Source organism: Leishmania mexicana, chromosome 20, assembly GCF_000234665.1.
Source record: "Leishmania mexicana MHOM/GT/2001/U1103 complete genome, chromosome 20".
Lineage (NCBI taxonomy): Eukaryota > Euglenozoa > Kinetoplastea > Trypanosomatida > Trypanosomatidae > Leishmania > Leishmania mexicana.
The window spans coordinates 1,949,122-1,961,382 of NC_018324.1; the positions used below are offsets into that span (position 1 = coordinate 1,949,122).

The 12,261-nt window shown below is 56.5% G+C and overlaps 3 protein-coding genes across 3 annotated transcripts; all 3 read right to left on the reverse strand.

The window, feature by feature from the left end:
* Positions 1–1,891: 1,891 nt before the first annotated feature.
* Positions 1,892–2,728, reverse strand: LMXM_36_5130 (conserved hypothetical protein; the record flags this gene model as incomplete). The annotated part of the gene is made up of 1 exon (XM_003874822.1): positions 1,892–2,728. One exon carries the CDS (start codon positions 2,726–2,728, stop codon positions 1,892–1,894), a length of 837 nt encoding a protein of 278 aa, XP_003874871.1.
* Positions 2,729–5,951: 3,223 nt separating this feature from the next.
* LMXM_36_5140 (conserved hypothetical protein) lies at positions 5,952–7,478 on the reverse strand (the record flags this gene model as incomplete). The annotated part of the gene is made up of 1 exon (XM_003874823.1): positions 5,952–7,478. One exon carries the CDS (start codon positions 7,476–7,478, stop codon positions 5,952–5,954), a length of 1,527 nt encoding a protein of 508 aa, XP_003874872.1.
* A 2,705-nt stretch (positions 7,479–10,183) lies between these two features.
* On the reverse strand, positions 10,184–12,061 carry LMXM_36_5150 (conserved hypothetical protein; the record flags this gene model as incomplete). Its single annotated transcript, XM_003874824.1, has 1 exon — positions 10,184–12,061. The coding sequence occupies one exon, from the start codon at positions 12,059–12,061 to the stop codon at positions 10,184–10,186; it is 1,878 nt and encodes a 625-aa protein (XP_003874873.1).
* Positions 12,062–12,261: the final 200 nt, after the last annotated feature.

Here is a 12,261-nt window from a genome sequence, read left to right on the forward strand (position 1 = left end):
CGAAATCACCGTGTCCGTCCTATCGACCATATCTGACAGTAGCTGGTTCTCCCTTCCATCGAATTCGTTAGGTGGAGAGGAGCCTACGCTTACTACTGATGGCGGCTTTGCCGCACCAACACCCAAGGTGTCCTACTCTTTCGACAGAGCCGTTTGCGTCCTGGCACCGCTTTCCAGTAGCTGAACGCTTCAGGAGCATGGCTGAGTGACGCAGTCAGTCGCAGGAAAAGTGCCTTGAATGCTTCCACGGTGCCGCCCAGAGCGCTGTTCTTCGCCACAACGTGTTGGTGTGGAGCCCAGCTGAGCGTCGGGGCAGCAACAGTCATCACGACACCGCCGCCGCCGAAGCCTGTCGACGGAGATGCAACGATTGCCGGCTCATGCGCAGAAAACCCATGAGCGGACATGTAGGGGGGATTCGAAGCACTGCTACTAGAATCGCTGAAGAGAGGAAGACGATGGGAAGCACTAGCAAAGAGACTCGCTACCGGTGTCGGTGACGTGCACAACGGCGGCGATGGCTGTACAGGGGCTGTGCTACCTGTCTGTGTGGTAGTCGCAGTTGCGCGCGCACCATCGTTGGAGCCTCTCTTCAGCGCCGGCACCTGGGACACCGGAATCACTACGAGGCATAAGGTGAGCAAGAAGGTGAAAAACGGGGTGTGCGCCTCGCAGTCGATGGAGCGGGTGGGCGTGAGCATGTGTGCACGTCGTTTGGTGTCATTTGTTTATTTTACAATCAGCCACTCGACCGAAATTCGCTGTCATCACCCCCAGGCGGCACAACCACGCGGCGCGTGTGGTGAGGACAGCACTGAACCGATCAAAGGAGACGTGTGTTCATCATGCATATGCGGAAACACTTGTGGAGAGCAGAGGGAAGCGGCCCAAGAAGAAAGAAGAGAGAAGAAAAGGTCAGGCCTCCAAGAGACATGAACGCGCAGTGAGCAGAAAACCACGCAGCGGGGCATGTCGACGAAAGGATCTGCCAATACTGTCAGAGAAGCGGACTAGAGCAGCCTCAATCTGTTGCCGCACCGCTACTCCCAGCAATGTGAAGAGTGAGCGATTTTTTTTCCTTCTTGCAAGGAGAAGGGCAGATGCGCGTTGCACCTTCGCCGATGATCGCGCACGTTTTTCCCCCGTTTGCTGGATGCACCTTGACCCACGGAGACTCGCTTACCTCGCCTAGACGACCAGTAACCATACCCCGTGCAGTTCACCTTTCTGGGTCACTCGCGGCTTCTCTCAGCTAATCATGGGAGGTTTCACTTTCTCTTGCTGCTTTCACCTTTGCCTTTGACCGTTCTCACATGGCTCTGCAGACAAACACGCAGACACAAAAGGTTGAGCACTGACGAGCAAGGCAGCACACACGGCGGCAGTCGCGTGTCCGCTCATGATTCGGCTTGTACCTGGTGTCTGCTTTCCCGCGTGTGATCTTCACCTGATGCGTTGTGCTTTTCGCGGGTAGAGGAAGGGAGTGGGACCGAGAGTTCGCGCGTGCGGTGGCAGGACACACACACACACTAACAGCATCAAAGAAGAGCAATAGGCGTGCGGGGTGAGTGAGGAAAAGGAAAGTACGCGAAGGGAGGGCACATACGACAGCCAGTCAAGAAATCACGGAAGCAAGCAAACAACAGCATGCGTTTCGGATGCTTAATGGCGCCGCAAAGGAGGGGGTTAAAGACCGAATTGTGAGCTGTAGTTAACGCACCCTACCGGTGCTCACGCTTCTCCATGCGTCAGCTCCCTGACCACTGCGCACTGGTCTATTGAACACGCTGATCAGATCCAGTCTACTCACTCTACCCTGATCGCACCTCGCGTCGTGATCCGTTAGCATGGTCCTTGATGAAAACTCGACGGTGGCGTTCCAATTTTGACCTTAATCACTGGCGTCCATGTTGGTGAGCTTCAGACCGAAGCGCGGCGCGGCAGCACCCTCCCCGGAGGCGAGCGGAGCGGTCATCGTCAGCGTGAGCTTCCAGATGTCGTTCATGTTTCGGATAGCTGTCATGGTGTATGTGCCGTCTGACACATTTGTGTTGAACATGAGGCGAGCACCGCACGGCGAGCGGGCTTGCACGCCGGCGATAAAGCATCTGCGCTCTGCCATGATGGCAGCATCCATGCAAGTGTGAAGAGGGATGCGAAGGTGCACCGATACGCCGTTCCACAGACTGTACTGACCAAGCAGATCACCTTTGCCGATGTGTGGGCACGCGTAGCGAACAATGATGGCCGTGAAGTCGCGCACCCCGCTTCGCTTGGGATCGTACTGCAGCGACGCGCCAGCGTAAACCTGATGGGACACACACGTCGTCACGTTTGCATCCGTCACAAAACCGTCGAGCGGCGACGACTTGCAGCTGGCGTTGAACACGGAATGCTTGGCTGTCACCTTCACAGAGGCGGCGGCAGCGTCCACCTCAACGTCGCTCAACGTGTTGTTGATTTTGGTGTGATAGATGATAGTAGGGAGGTACTCCCGCCAAGACGTGAAAGCGGCGGACACCTTCGACTTGAGCGTCGTGTGGTAGCTCGGGCATTCGTAGGAGAGGTGAGCGCCGATGGCCTTGGAGCTGGCGAAGGGGAACGCGTTGAAACCCTTAGACGCATCGTTCTCATTCGCGTCCAGCTGCCATCCACACACATCGCTACCCTTCGTCAAGTAGTCCTTCACCACGTTGGCGAGGTTTTTGTAGCTCGGCGGAGCCGACATGATTAATGTTCGTTTGTGTTCGTGGGTGTGGGTGGCCGGACGAGCGAAAGCAGAGCAAGAAAGCGTAACGATCCACGCGCTGCGCAGCTGCAATGAGGGCACACGTGCGTTAAGCAATGAATAGAAAAATGATGAGGGACGATGCGCAGCAGCGCGGTGGGGGGAGAGAGGTCAGCTGGCCGATGCAGACCGGAGAGCGAAAACCGGTCGTGCAGCGAACGAGAACAGGACAGAGAAGACGGGTGAGGAGCTGTGACCGCGAAAGTGATGTATGCAGATGCGCGTACGCGGAGACACCCACACCCAGGCGCATCCCGTAGGCAGATATGCAGAGGTGGAGATGCAGTAAAGACGACGGCAACACCGCCCGACACGCGGCGCACGTGCAGTGGCAGAGGTAGAGAGGGAGAAGACAGGGAAAAAGAGAGGGTGCGCAGAAGTCTAGTCGAAAGAAGAGCGCACCGTGCTCATGGATTGGCCGCAGCGCGACCGGAGGATATGGACAGATGCCCTCGAAAAGGCGTTTCGACTCAAAAAAATGTCGTCGCCGCCCGAAAAGGGTCCAAGACGACTACCCCCACGCCCGCACACCAGGAGAAGAGGAGTGTCTGAGGTTTTGGGAACAGCGCTGGACAGTGCTGCAATATTGACAGGGAGAGCTCCTGAGTGCTGCCATTTCGCACTCATTGCATCGCTGATCGTTAGCTTTCGTCCCCCCCTCCTCCCTCGACTGAGCGTGCAGGACTGGGTAACGAAAGTGTGCGTTCTCTGATGCTGGTCTTGAGTCGCCTATCGGCTGTCTCTCCGGCGTACTCGCGCACACATTCTGCTCATCCACGTTTCGTCCGGCAAACTTCTTTCTGCTGTGTCCATGCGACCTCGAGCCCCACCCCCCTCCATAGTCAGCGCCTCCGTGCGTTCTAGCCCGAGTGCCGCGGTCTGGCAGGGGAAAATGCAGCTCCGCGGCGTGTCGTCTTCCCGCGTGGCACGTTACCACTCCCAGTGAGCATCTCATTATCCTGTCCTGTCCCTCTCCGGGCCACCCGATGGGCAGCCCTGTCTTCAGAGTTCTTTGAGGGCTCGTGCGGCTGGTGCTGCTCCTCGGCGCGGAGAGGGGCTGCCAGGATCTTCTTCGGCCCGTTTAGTGCCTCTGCTGCGTAATCCGCCCCTGCACCCCTCAAGCAGTGCAAGACGACGCTTGCATTCGCCTGTTGCCGGGCCTCGGTGCACTCGACATGCTTGACTGCGGCGTTCTCTGTCGGGGTGGTGGCTGGTGAAGCGATGAGCCTACCCAATCGTTCTGTTGCACTGGCGTGTCGTCTGCAGAAAGAGAGGGGAGGAGAGATTGTACGGAGGGAGGGGTATGTGCTGTGCACCTCCCATGCTGTGCGAGCAGAGGAGAGAATACACGCCAGAAGTGATGCAGTTAAGGAGGGGGTGGGTTGTTGGATCATGAGAGCGCACTCATCGCAGCCCTGTCCCTGGACCTAGAGGAGACGGCATGACGCGTTTTACCGACGGTTTCTACTTGCCACCCTCTAAAATCCCAGCAGCGTGTGAGAGCGATCTCGGACTTCTCGAGTCACCACCCCGCGGAGATTCGTAAGCAGAAGAGGAAGAGCAACGGGTTGACGGGGTGCTGACCGCCTCACCCCTCTTGTGACAAGCTTTTACCATGAGGCGCAAGAATTTCAACGTGTCCATTCTTCTGCCACAGAGCATGATTTGGGCTCCACTCCACCCCATTTGCCATAGGTTCACTCGCATAGTGCCAAGCAGTGATAGACATACCAGTACAGCAATGCGCCTACCCAGTCATGCGAGCGCGGCCGCGGCCTCGAACTCTACCTACTCCCCTCGCCTAGCAGGTCTCCTCACAGCAGCTCCCAACCCTGCCGGTCGCCACGCGATGCATCCCTCTGGCTGACTTAGGCACTCAGCAGTAGACAGTGATGGCCTGGTAGAATACGTTTGAGTCATGCTGACACGTTGTCCATCGCGCGGAAGATGCAAGCATCGTCAATGTCGCAGCTCGCTCCGACGCAACGCCACTCACAACCAGACCGCCGATAGCAGCAACGATACGCCTCTCTGGCCTCCCCACGTTTTCGGCACCTGATCCTGTCACCACCAGACGTGGTTCGGCATTGGCAGGGATACGGAGGGCTGCTGTAGCTTTCAAACACAGAGAGTGGGAGGGAGGGGGGGTGCTGAACCCTGTGATGCCGCGCACTGAGGTGCTCACCTCCCCGTCCTCCAGGAGCACAATACAGCAAATAAAGGAGAGAGAAAAGAGGCGACCACCGAATAAAGTGAGTGAACCCCGGTAAAGCAACACGCCGATTTGCACAAGTAGCGATGACATCCACAACGGCACAACACAGAGAGAGAAAGAGAATGAGAGGGCACACGTCAAGAGACAGATGAAACAAAACCAAGGCGGAGAAAAACGACGCTAAGAGACCCGCCTATGCATCATCCACGCATCATCGCGGAGGTTGGTGTGTGTTGTTTGCTTTTTTTTGGAAGGGGGGTGCGGAGAGAGTAGGATGGCGAGTGTGTGCATCACTGGCTTGTATAGAGGAACCTGAAAGGAAAGGAGAGTGGTGAATCCGTGAAGGCCGCCTTCAAGCCCAACTCACCACCTCCAGTCCACACATACGCGCACATCCTCGCCCTCACCCACGTGAGCGTGACAGTCACAACAAACGGAAGAGAGAACAAGAGAGAGAGCGACGTGCATCGGGCTACGCGAGCAAGGATACCAAACGCATACGTACATACACACACATGCACAGAGAAAACGAAAGAAGAAAGAAAACATGGTGAAAAGCAACGGAGCGCCCGAGCACAGACACAGAGAGAGATAGACAGAGATAGACACCACCACCACCACCATCAAAGCCATCACGCGTATGCAGTGGTGAACAGTCACAGAGAAGAGAGAGAAAGCAAAATGCAACCCAAAGGGTGGTGGTGATGGAAGTCCTGGGAGGGGGAAGGGGAGGGGAAGGCCAAATGCGCACAGGCAGACTAACAAACCGCAAAAAGGTCGCTCGCATTACCCTGCTCAACAAAATAATGAAGAAGCCTGCTCCTCCTTCGAGCAGCACGGACCGATCCCATCTCGGAGCTAAGATGAGGGACGTCGAAAACAATGGGAAGGCGATAGCGAGAAGAGGATCAACAGGTACCTCAAACGCATCGGCGCATTTGACTCCTTCTAGTTCACCGTGTGACCTTCAAGAAAGGCATCGAAATCATCTGCGTCCTTTGGTAAGCCCGTGGTCGGTGGGGCGGGCGCCGCTGCGGCCTCCACTGCCAGGGCGGACTCGGATGCTGCATGGAGTGGCGCTGGCGTCTCCTCCGCCCCACTCTCTTCCGCTGCTTCTGCATGCATGGGTGACGGCGACGCCGCATTGGAGCTAGTGGGCGTGGTTGTAGCGAAGTCGCCCACAGCAGGCGATGCCGCCGGAGGAGATGGTACCGGCGTCGACCCCGGCTCCTCTATGGATAGCACGGGTGACTTGGGCACTGAAGACGTAGCCTGTGGCGCAGACTGCCCATTCTCCAACAAGTCCTCCACTACTGGAGCAGCAGCGAGGGGCGGAGTAGACACCGGCGCCGGAGAGATGCCTGTCATTCTGACGTTCCCGCTCGGCACCTCAGCGCGTGGCGGTGGCAGGCGTTGTTGCATCCCCGCCTCCTGAAAAGCAGAGACGTCGCCGCTGTTCTGCTCTGTGTCAACAGCGGAGCGCATTAGGGTTTGCTGCACTGCTGACGGCAACGCTGACGACCCCTCGGGCGTGGCGTCAGCGAGTGGCTGTGCCATCGACTTTTCAACCTTCGCCAGCACAGCCGACTGACTGTCAGAGACGGTCCGCAGTAAGTCGCGGTCCAGCTGCAGGTTCGAGGACAGTAGAATTGTGACGTAAATGTGGTCGTCGCGCAGCTGGGACACGTAGCTCAGCACAACTTCATCATCGCGCAAACATACCTCGGGATTCGTCTCGGCATTGTTTACGTAATCAGAAAACGTCATGCACGTTTCCAGCATCGCCGACACACGCTCAGAGGTGGGAAGGTCGATTGCGATGGCGTTCACGATATTGCGCTTGTCGCGGTGATGACCGTGCGAGTGTGCCCCGTGTAAGTTGCGACCAACATCCGAGCGCTGGCTCGGCTGTCGGCGATTATGGTTGGGGCCCCGAACCTCCACCTTCATGCGTGCGTTGCGTTCCGGTTCGAGGCCCTCGAAGCAATTCGGCCCCATCTGGTTTCGGACGTCGTCGGCGAGCGTCGTCAGGATGTAGCACTCCTCGGCGGGGTGGCCGCGAAACCAGATGCTGAGGTTGAGCGTCAGCAAGAGCGCTGACTCTTTCGCTTGCATCGCGCGGCCGGTCGTTGGCTGCACGCACGCGACAGCGACCAGATCGCGCAGAAGACCCTTCTGCGTCGCCACTTCAACGTGAAACCCTGTTGAGCAGTTCTTGATCATCGACTCCAGCAGCTGGATCGTCAGGTGCTTGACGGCGACGTGAGAATCCGCGATACGGCGCCGGATTGCTCGCACAACGTCAACGGTCGCCTCGGGTTTCTTGTTCACCGTCTCACAGAGAAATTTGACGTGCTCGTAGGTGGGAATGAGGAGTTGCGGAGCGGTGCACTCCTCCACGATGTCGATGTAAGAGTTCGGAATAAGGCGTAACGCCTTATCCTTGATCTCCTCAATGAGCGACAGTTGGACCATTGTTGTGAGAGTGGAGGGGTGGGGTGTTTGTGTTGGTGGCCAACCTGGCGAACACAGAGGGACCGAAAAGCACGGTCGCACGGGACGCGTATGAGGATATGAGCGTCTGCGTGTATGCTGATGTGGAACGCAACGATCGTGAGCAAAAACAAACTCGAGAAAAAAGGCGCCTACAGTGGAATCGCAACAATGACGATGAGGACAGGAAGGTATGTGGGAGGAGGGAGGCGGGGCGATCTTCGACGTGGGCAAAGCGGTCGCCCAGTGGCGTCAAGATCGACGAGGAGGAAGATATGCGATGGGGACGACAAAAGCTCCCCAAGCAACGAAACCGCGGGCGAGCTGTAATAGACGTAAGAGAATGAAACAAGGAAACACGAAGGGCAGCTATATGTGCTCTCTAATTGTGCGGTTGGGCAGTCGACGATGGCGACAGCAAGACGTTTGAGAACGCGACGCGTCGTCAAGAGACGGGGAGCCAAACAGGAAGGGAAAAAAGCCCAACAGTAGAGTCATAGGGGGAAAGAACAGCCTTGTCACACGACCAGAGGTGGTTGAAGGGTGGCAGACGCGCATAAGTTAGGCAGTGACACAGCAAATGTGCTCGCTGGCGGTTCGACCTCTCCAAGGAGACCTCAATGAGACAAAGAAATCATCATAGCCTCGCAGGGGAAAAGAGCGGAGACATCATCCACGTCTCGTGTTACACCTCACATGGACCGTTCGACGAACAGTGACGCCGCACCAGAACCGCAAAGCGCCATCACAAACGACAAAGAGGTCATTTACGTGGCCCCAAACGAGTCGATCCGATACAGCCGCCTGCGACTCCGTCCCCAATGGACGGACTGTCAGCCGTTTTCCTCGCCTACATTCGTGAGGCAGGGGGGATGTCAGGGCACACATCCCCTCTACAAAACTCTGCCTTTCACGCTTAACGAAAGGTTGCTGTTTCGAAGGGAGGATACTCTCTATTCAATGTAGTCGCACACCCGCTGAAGCGCTCTCTTAGGAACCATGGCGTGGTGGCTGCGCCCAAGAAAAAAAAACGTACGGCAGTGAAGACAACAACAAGGGTACCGGTCTATGCGTGCGCGTGTGTGGATGCGTCTTGGCCGCTTGTGAGACAGGGAAGGGGGGAGAATATGGAAAGAGAGCCCGGCAAAAGAAAGACATAAATGCCTTGTGTAGGGCGTGAAGGCGAGGGCGGAGGCACCTGTGCGCTGTGACCGTCCACACATCTGCGTCTCACTCTCTCTCTTTGCGGCTCTTCTGCGAAGAAGCCAAAGCATCGAAAGACAGCGAAACACCTTCGAGCCACAGAGCACAATGCGCCCAGCACACAAGTCCAAATGTGAAAACGACGACAGGCCAAACGAGAAACAATCAAATGCGCCTTTGTTTTCTCTTCTTGTTGGTGCGCGTCTCCCTCCTCCTCCTCCCCGCCAGCTTAACACAACTGTCAGAAAGGATCCACGACAAGAAAGGAGGACAGCTGGAGAGGGCACTCGCACCACACCCACACACACATACATACACATAAATGCACATCCTCAACCACACGCACATGCACACACACCCGATGCGGTGACACGGTCTACTCTTAAAGCCGAGGCACTAATGAAGGAGAATGAGGGACAAACCAGAAAAAAAAGACACATAGAGGCAGGCGGACGCAGGGTTTGTCGAGTCCGCGGGGAAGGCGTTGTGTCTGCACCATCAAAGGACAAAGGCATCAGCGACACACAAAAAAAAGAAAATTTAACATGCGCTCTTGTAGATTCCGTTCTCCTCGTGTGTGCGTGCGTGTGTGTGTGTGTGTGTGCCTAGGTTGTTTCTGCGCATCGGAGCCAACGAACAAAACCCGCATGGCCAGATATAGATGAGAGAGGGAGGAGGAAGGGGCGACAAGGAGCACAGCGAGTGGCATTTGACGACATGGCAAGCAATCGGCAGTCCATTGAACACCCGCACCCATGAAGAAGACAAAACAGAAGCGAAAACATATGCATGAATGCGTACAGGTGGGAGAGGCAGCGGTACAGAAAAGCGAAACCCCAAAGAAAAAAGGGGAAAAAGTAAGCCACGAGGACGAGGAAAGGCAAGCAACGGCGAACAAACGAAAAGGAGACACATAATGTGCGCGGCAAAGCCCCGGCATCACTACAGACTCGTTGGGGAAAGAAAGAAGAGAGGTGAAAACAGCACAGCATCGCAAGAGGCCTCCACGCCCACGTGCGCCGCACCATCCATTACTCGTCTTGCGCCTGCGATCCGCCAACCCTAGCTCCCAGGAACATCAAGGCAGAGGGGCAACGAGACTAGCGAGCAACCATCAAGAATGCCGAGCGAGAGCATCTGAGCACGCTTTCCAGGCACTCTGCTCGGATTTACATGTTCGGCCTACTCGTAAATGCTCAAGAGATGTGGCGAAACAACAGCAAAGAACGAGAGACACGACGCGAAACGCAGACAAAAAAGAAAAACAAAGGCTAACCGCCGAAAATCATAATAGTGAAAGAAAACCCAAGAAAAAAAGAAGCGGCAACGTACCGAATAAAAGCGAGTCGATGAGGGCCTCGATGGTGCGCGTCGGGAAATGTGACGGGGACTGTGTGTGAGAGTGTGTGTGTGTGTGTATCTGTGGTACGCACAGAGACTCCCACACGCGGAGTACTCGAAGAAAACACGGCACAGGTGCCGCACTACATGAGGTTGCACTGGCACTGCGACTTTTTCTTATCGATTTCACTTTGCAGGCGTTGAATCTCGCACTCCGTCTCGGATATTTCTTTCTCATACTTGGCGATCTCCTCCTCCAGCTCCGCCTTCTCCCGACTCGGCGCTGCGACTTGATAGGCCACGTCGTATTCTGCTTGAATTGCGCGCATTCGCTCTTCGGTATTGTCTAACCCCCTCGCAGTGGAGCGCTCTCGCTCGATCCTTTGAATCTCGGCGTCCGAATTCTTCTTCTCATCCGACTCGCTGATGAGAATCCTCCGCTGCTCATCGGGGGAGGCAACGTTGAAGGCCTCAATACTTTCTGTTTTTCTGTCCTCCTCCCTGTACTCGTTGAGGCGCTCCTCGTAGATGGAAGTGTTCATCTTCTGCTTCTTCAACATGGCCTCCACCGCCTCCGCGCGCGCCTTCGCATCATCCGCGTCGCGCATCTGTCTCTTCGTTGCCGCGTCGAGGGACGCCTGCATCTGTTGAAACTCCTTGATCTCCGCCCGCTTCTTGTTCAACTCCGTGTTCATCAGCTTGCGCGCACGGTTCGAGCGTTCGGCCTCCATGTTGCGGCCGATCGTCGCCAGCTTTACCTGTTGGTGCGACTCAGTGATTTCGTTCGTCGTCTTGTTATAGTCAGCCTCCTGCTTCATCAGCTCCACCTCGCGCGCGTTCAGCTCGTTCTGCACGACCGACAACGCCTCATGCGTCTTCTTCTTCTCCACCTGCAGGTCCTTTACCTCGTCCGCCAGCCGGCGCATCTCCACGAAGCTCTCATCGTGGAGCAGCTGCGGGTTGCCCCTCAGCTGCTTCACCTTCACGCTAAACTGAAGCGTGTTGATGTCTTCTCGCATATGCTCGTAATAGGGGCTGACGCACGAGATCATATTCAGGTGGAAGCCTTGCTGCAGGAGCGATGGGAACAGCTTCGTGAAGGCACACTCGCGCACCGGCACCTTGGCCAACGGATTCTCCCCACTGTCGTGCTCCACGGCGACATCGATGCAGCGCTGGAAGGCGGAAGGCATGTTGCGCAGGAGCACAAACAGCACCTGCACGCGACGTGACTTGCTCACGGACTGGTTCACATTCTCCGGATCCTCGAACTCAAACGTCTCGGTGAGGCGGAAGGAGACGGTGTGCGTGCAGTTACGCTTTTCCACAATGCGGTGGAGCTGCTGAATCACCTTTATCAGCTCCGGCGTGCCATCTGCATCGACGCTGTTGACACCCACCAGCCGTGGCCCGCTGGGGGTCGATATCAGCTTCAGTGAATCCGCGGAAGCTTGGATGCTGCCGCCGTGGCGGCCCGTGGCGAGGAGGTCGACGTAGGTCTCACCGGAGATGTCCACCGCCTCCAGTTCCACGCTAATGGAGCTGTTGGTTTGCGCGTTCGTTTTGAAGGAGGATATGATGTCCTCCGCAAAGCGGGGCAAAATGCCGCGGTTGGGGCCTTCAGCCTCGCTGCCATAGAGGGTGTAGAAGCGGCCGCTGCTGCTGGCACCGGCGACGCAGAAGGCGGTATTGTAGCCCTCCACGATCGCCGGTATCATCGGCGCCACGACACGGTTGTACACATCCTGCTGCGTGGCGGGCTTCTGCTTATTCGAAGACTTGACCGTCTCCTCTCCTGGTTCCTGGAAAGACCAGAGCACCTCGTTGACCGCAAACACGGCGTTGCGACGCACCTCAAAGTAGTTTTGCGGGTCGAGGACGGAGATGACGCTATTGCCGTCCCATTTGAGGATGCCGCGGGGGATGGCACTGTCCTCGGGGCACACCTTCGCCTCGGACGGCGTGAAGGGGCGCACGCGCACGAAGCTGCGGCACGTGCTGGACTTCAGACTCATCGTCATGGCTCCGTTACACACAACGGAAGAAAGGGGATTAGAGAGAAGCGGGGGAGAAAAAAAAAACAGGCAATGTAAAGCAGTCGAACCCCACTACCGTCGTCGGGTGAGCAACACGATATCACTGCGAGCGTTTGCACGAATATATATATATATAGATGCAAATGTTTGTTGTGAGAAGAAGACGATGGCAACGTGCACCTTGT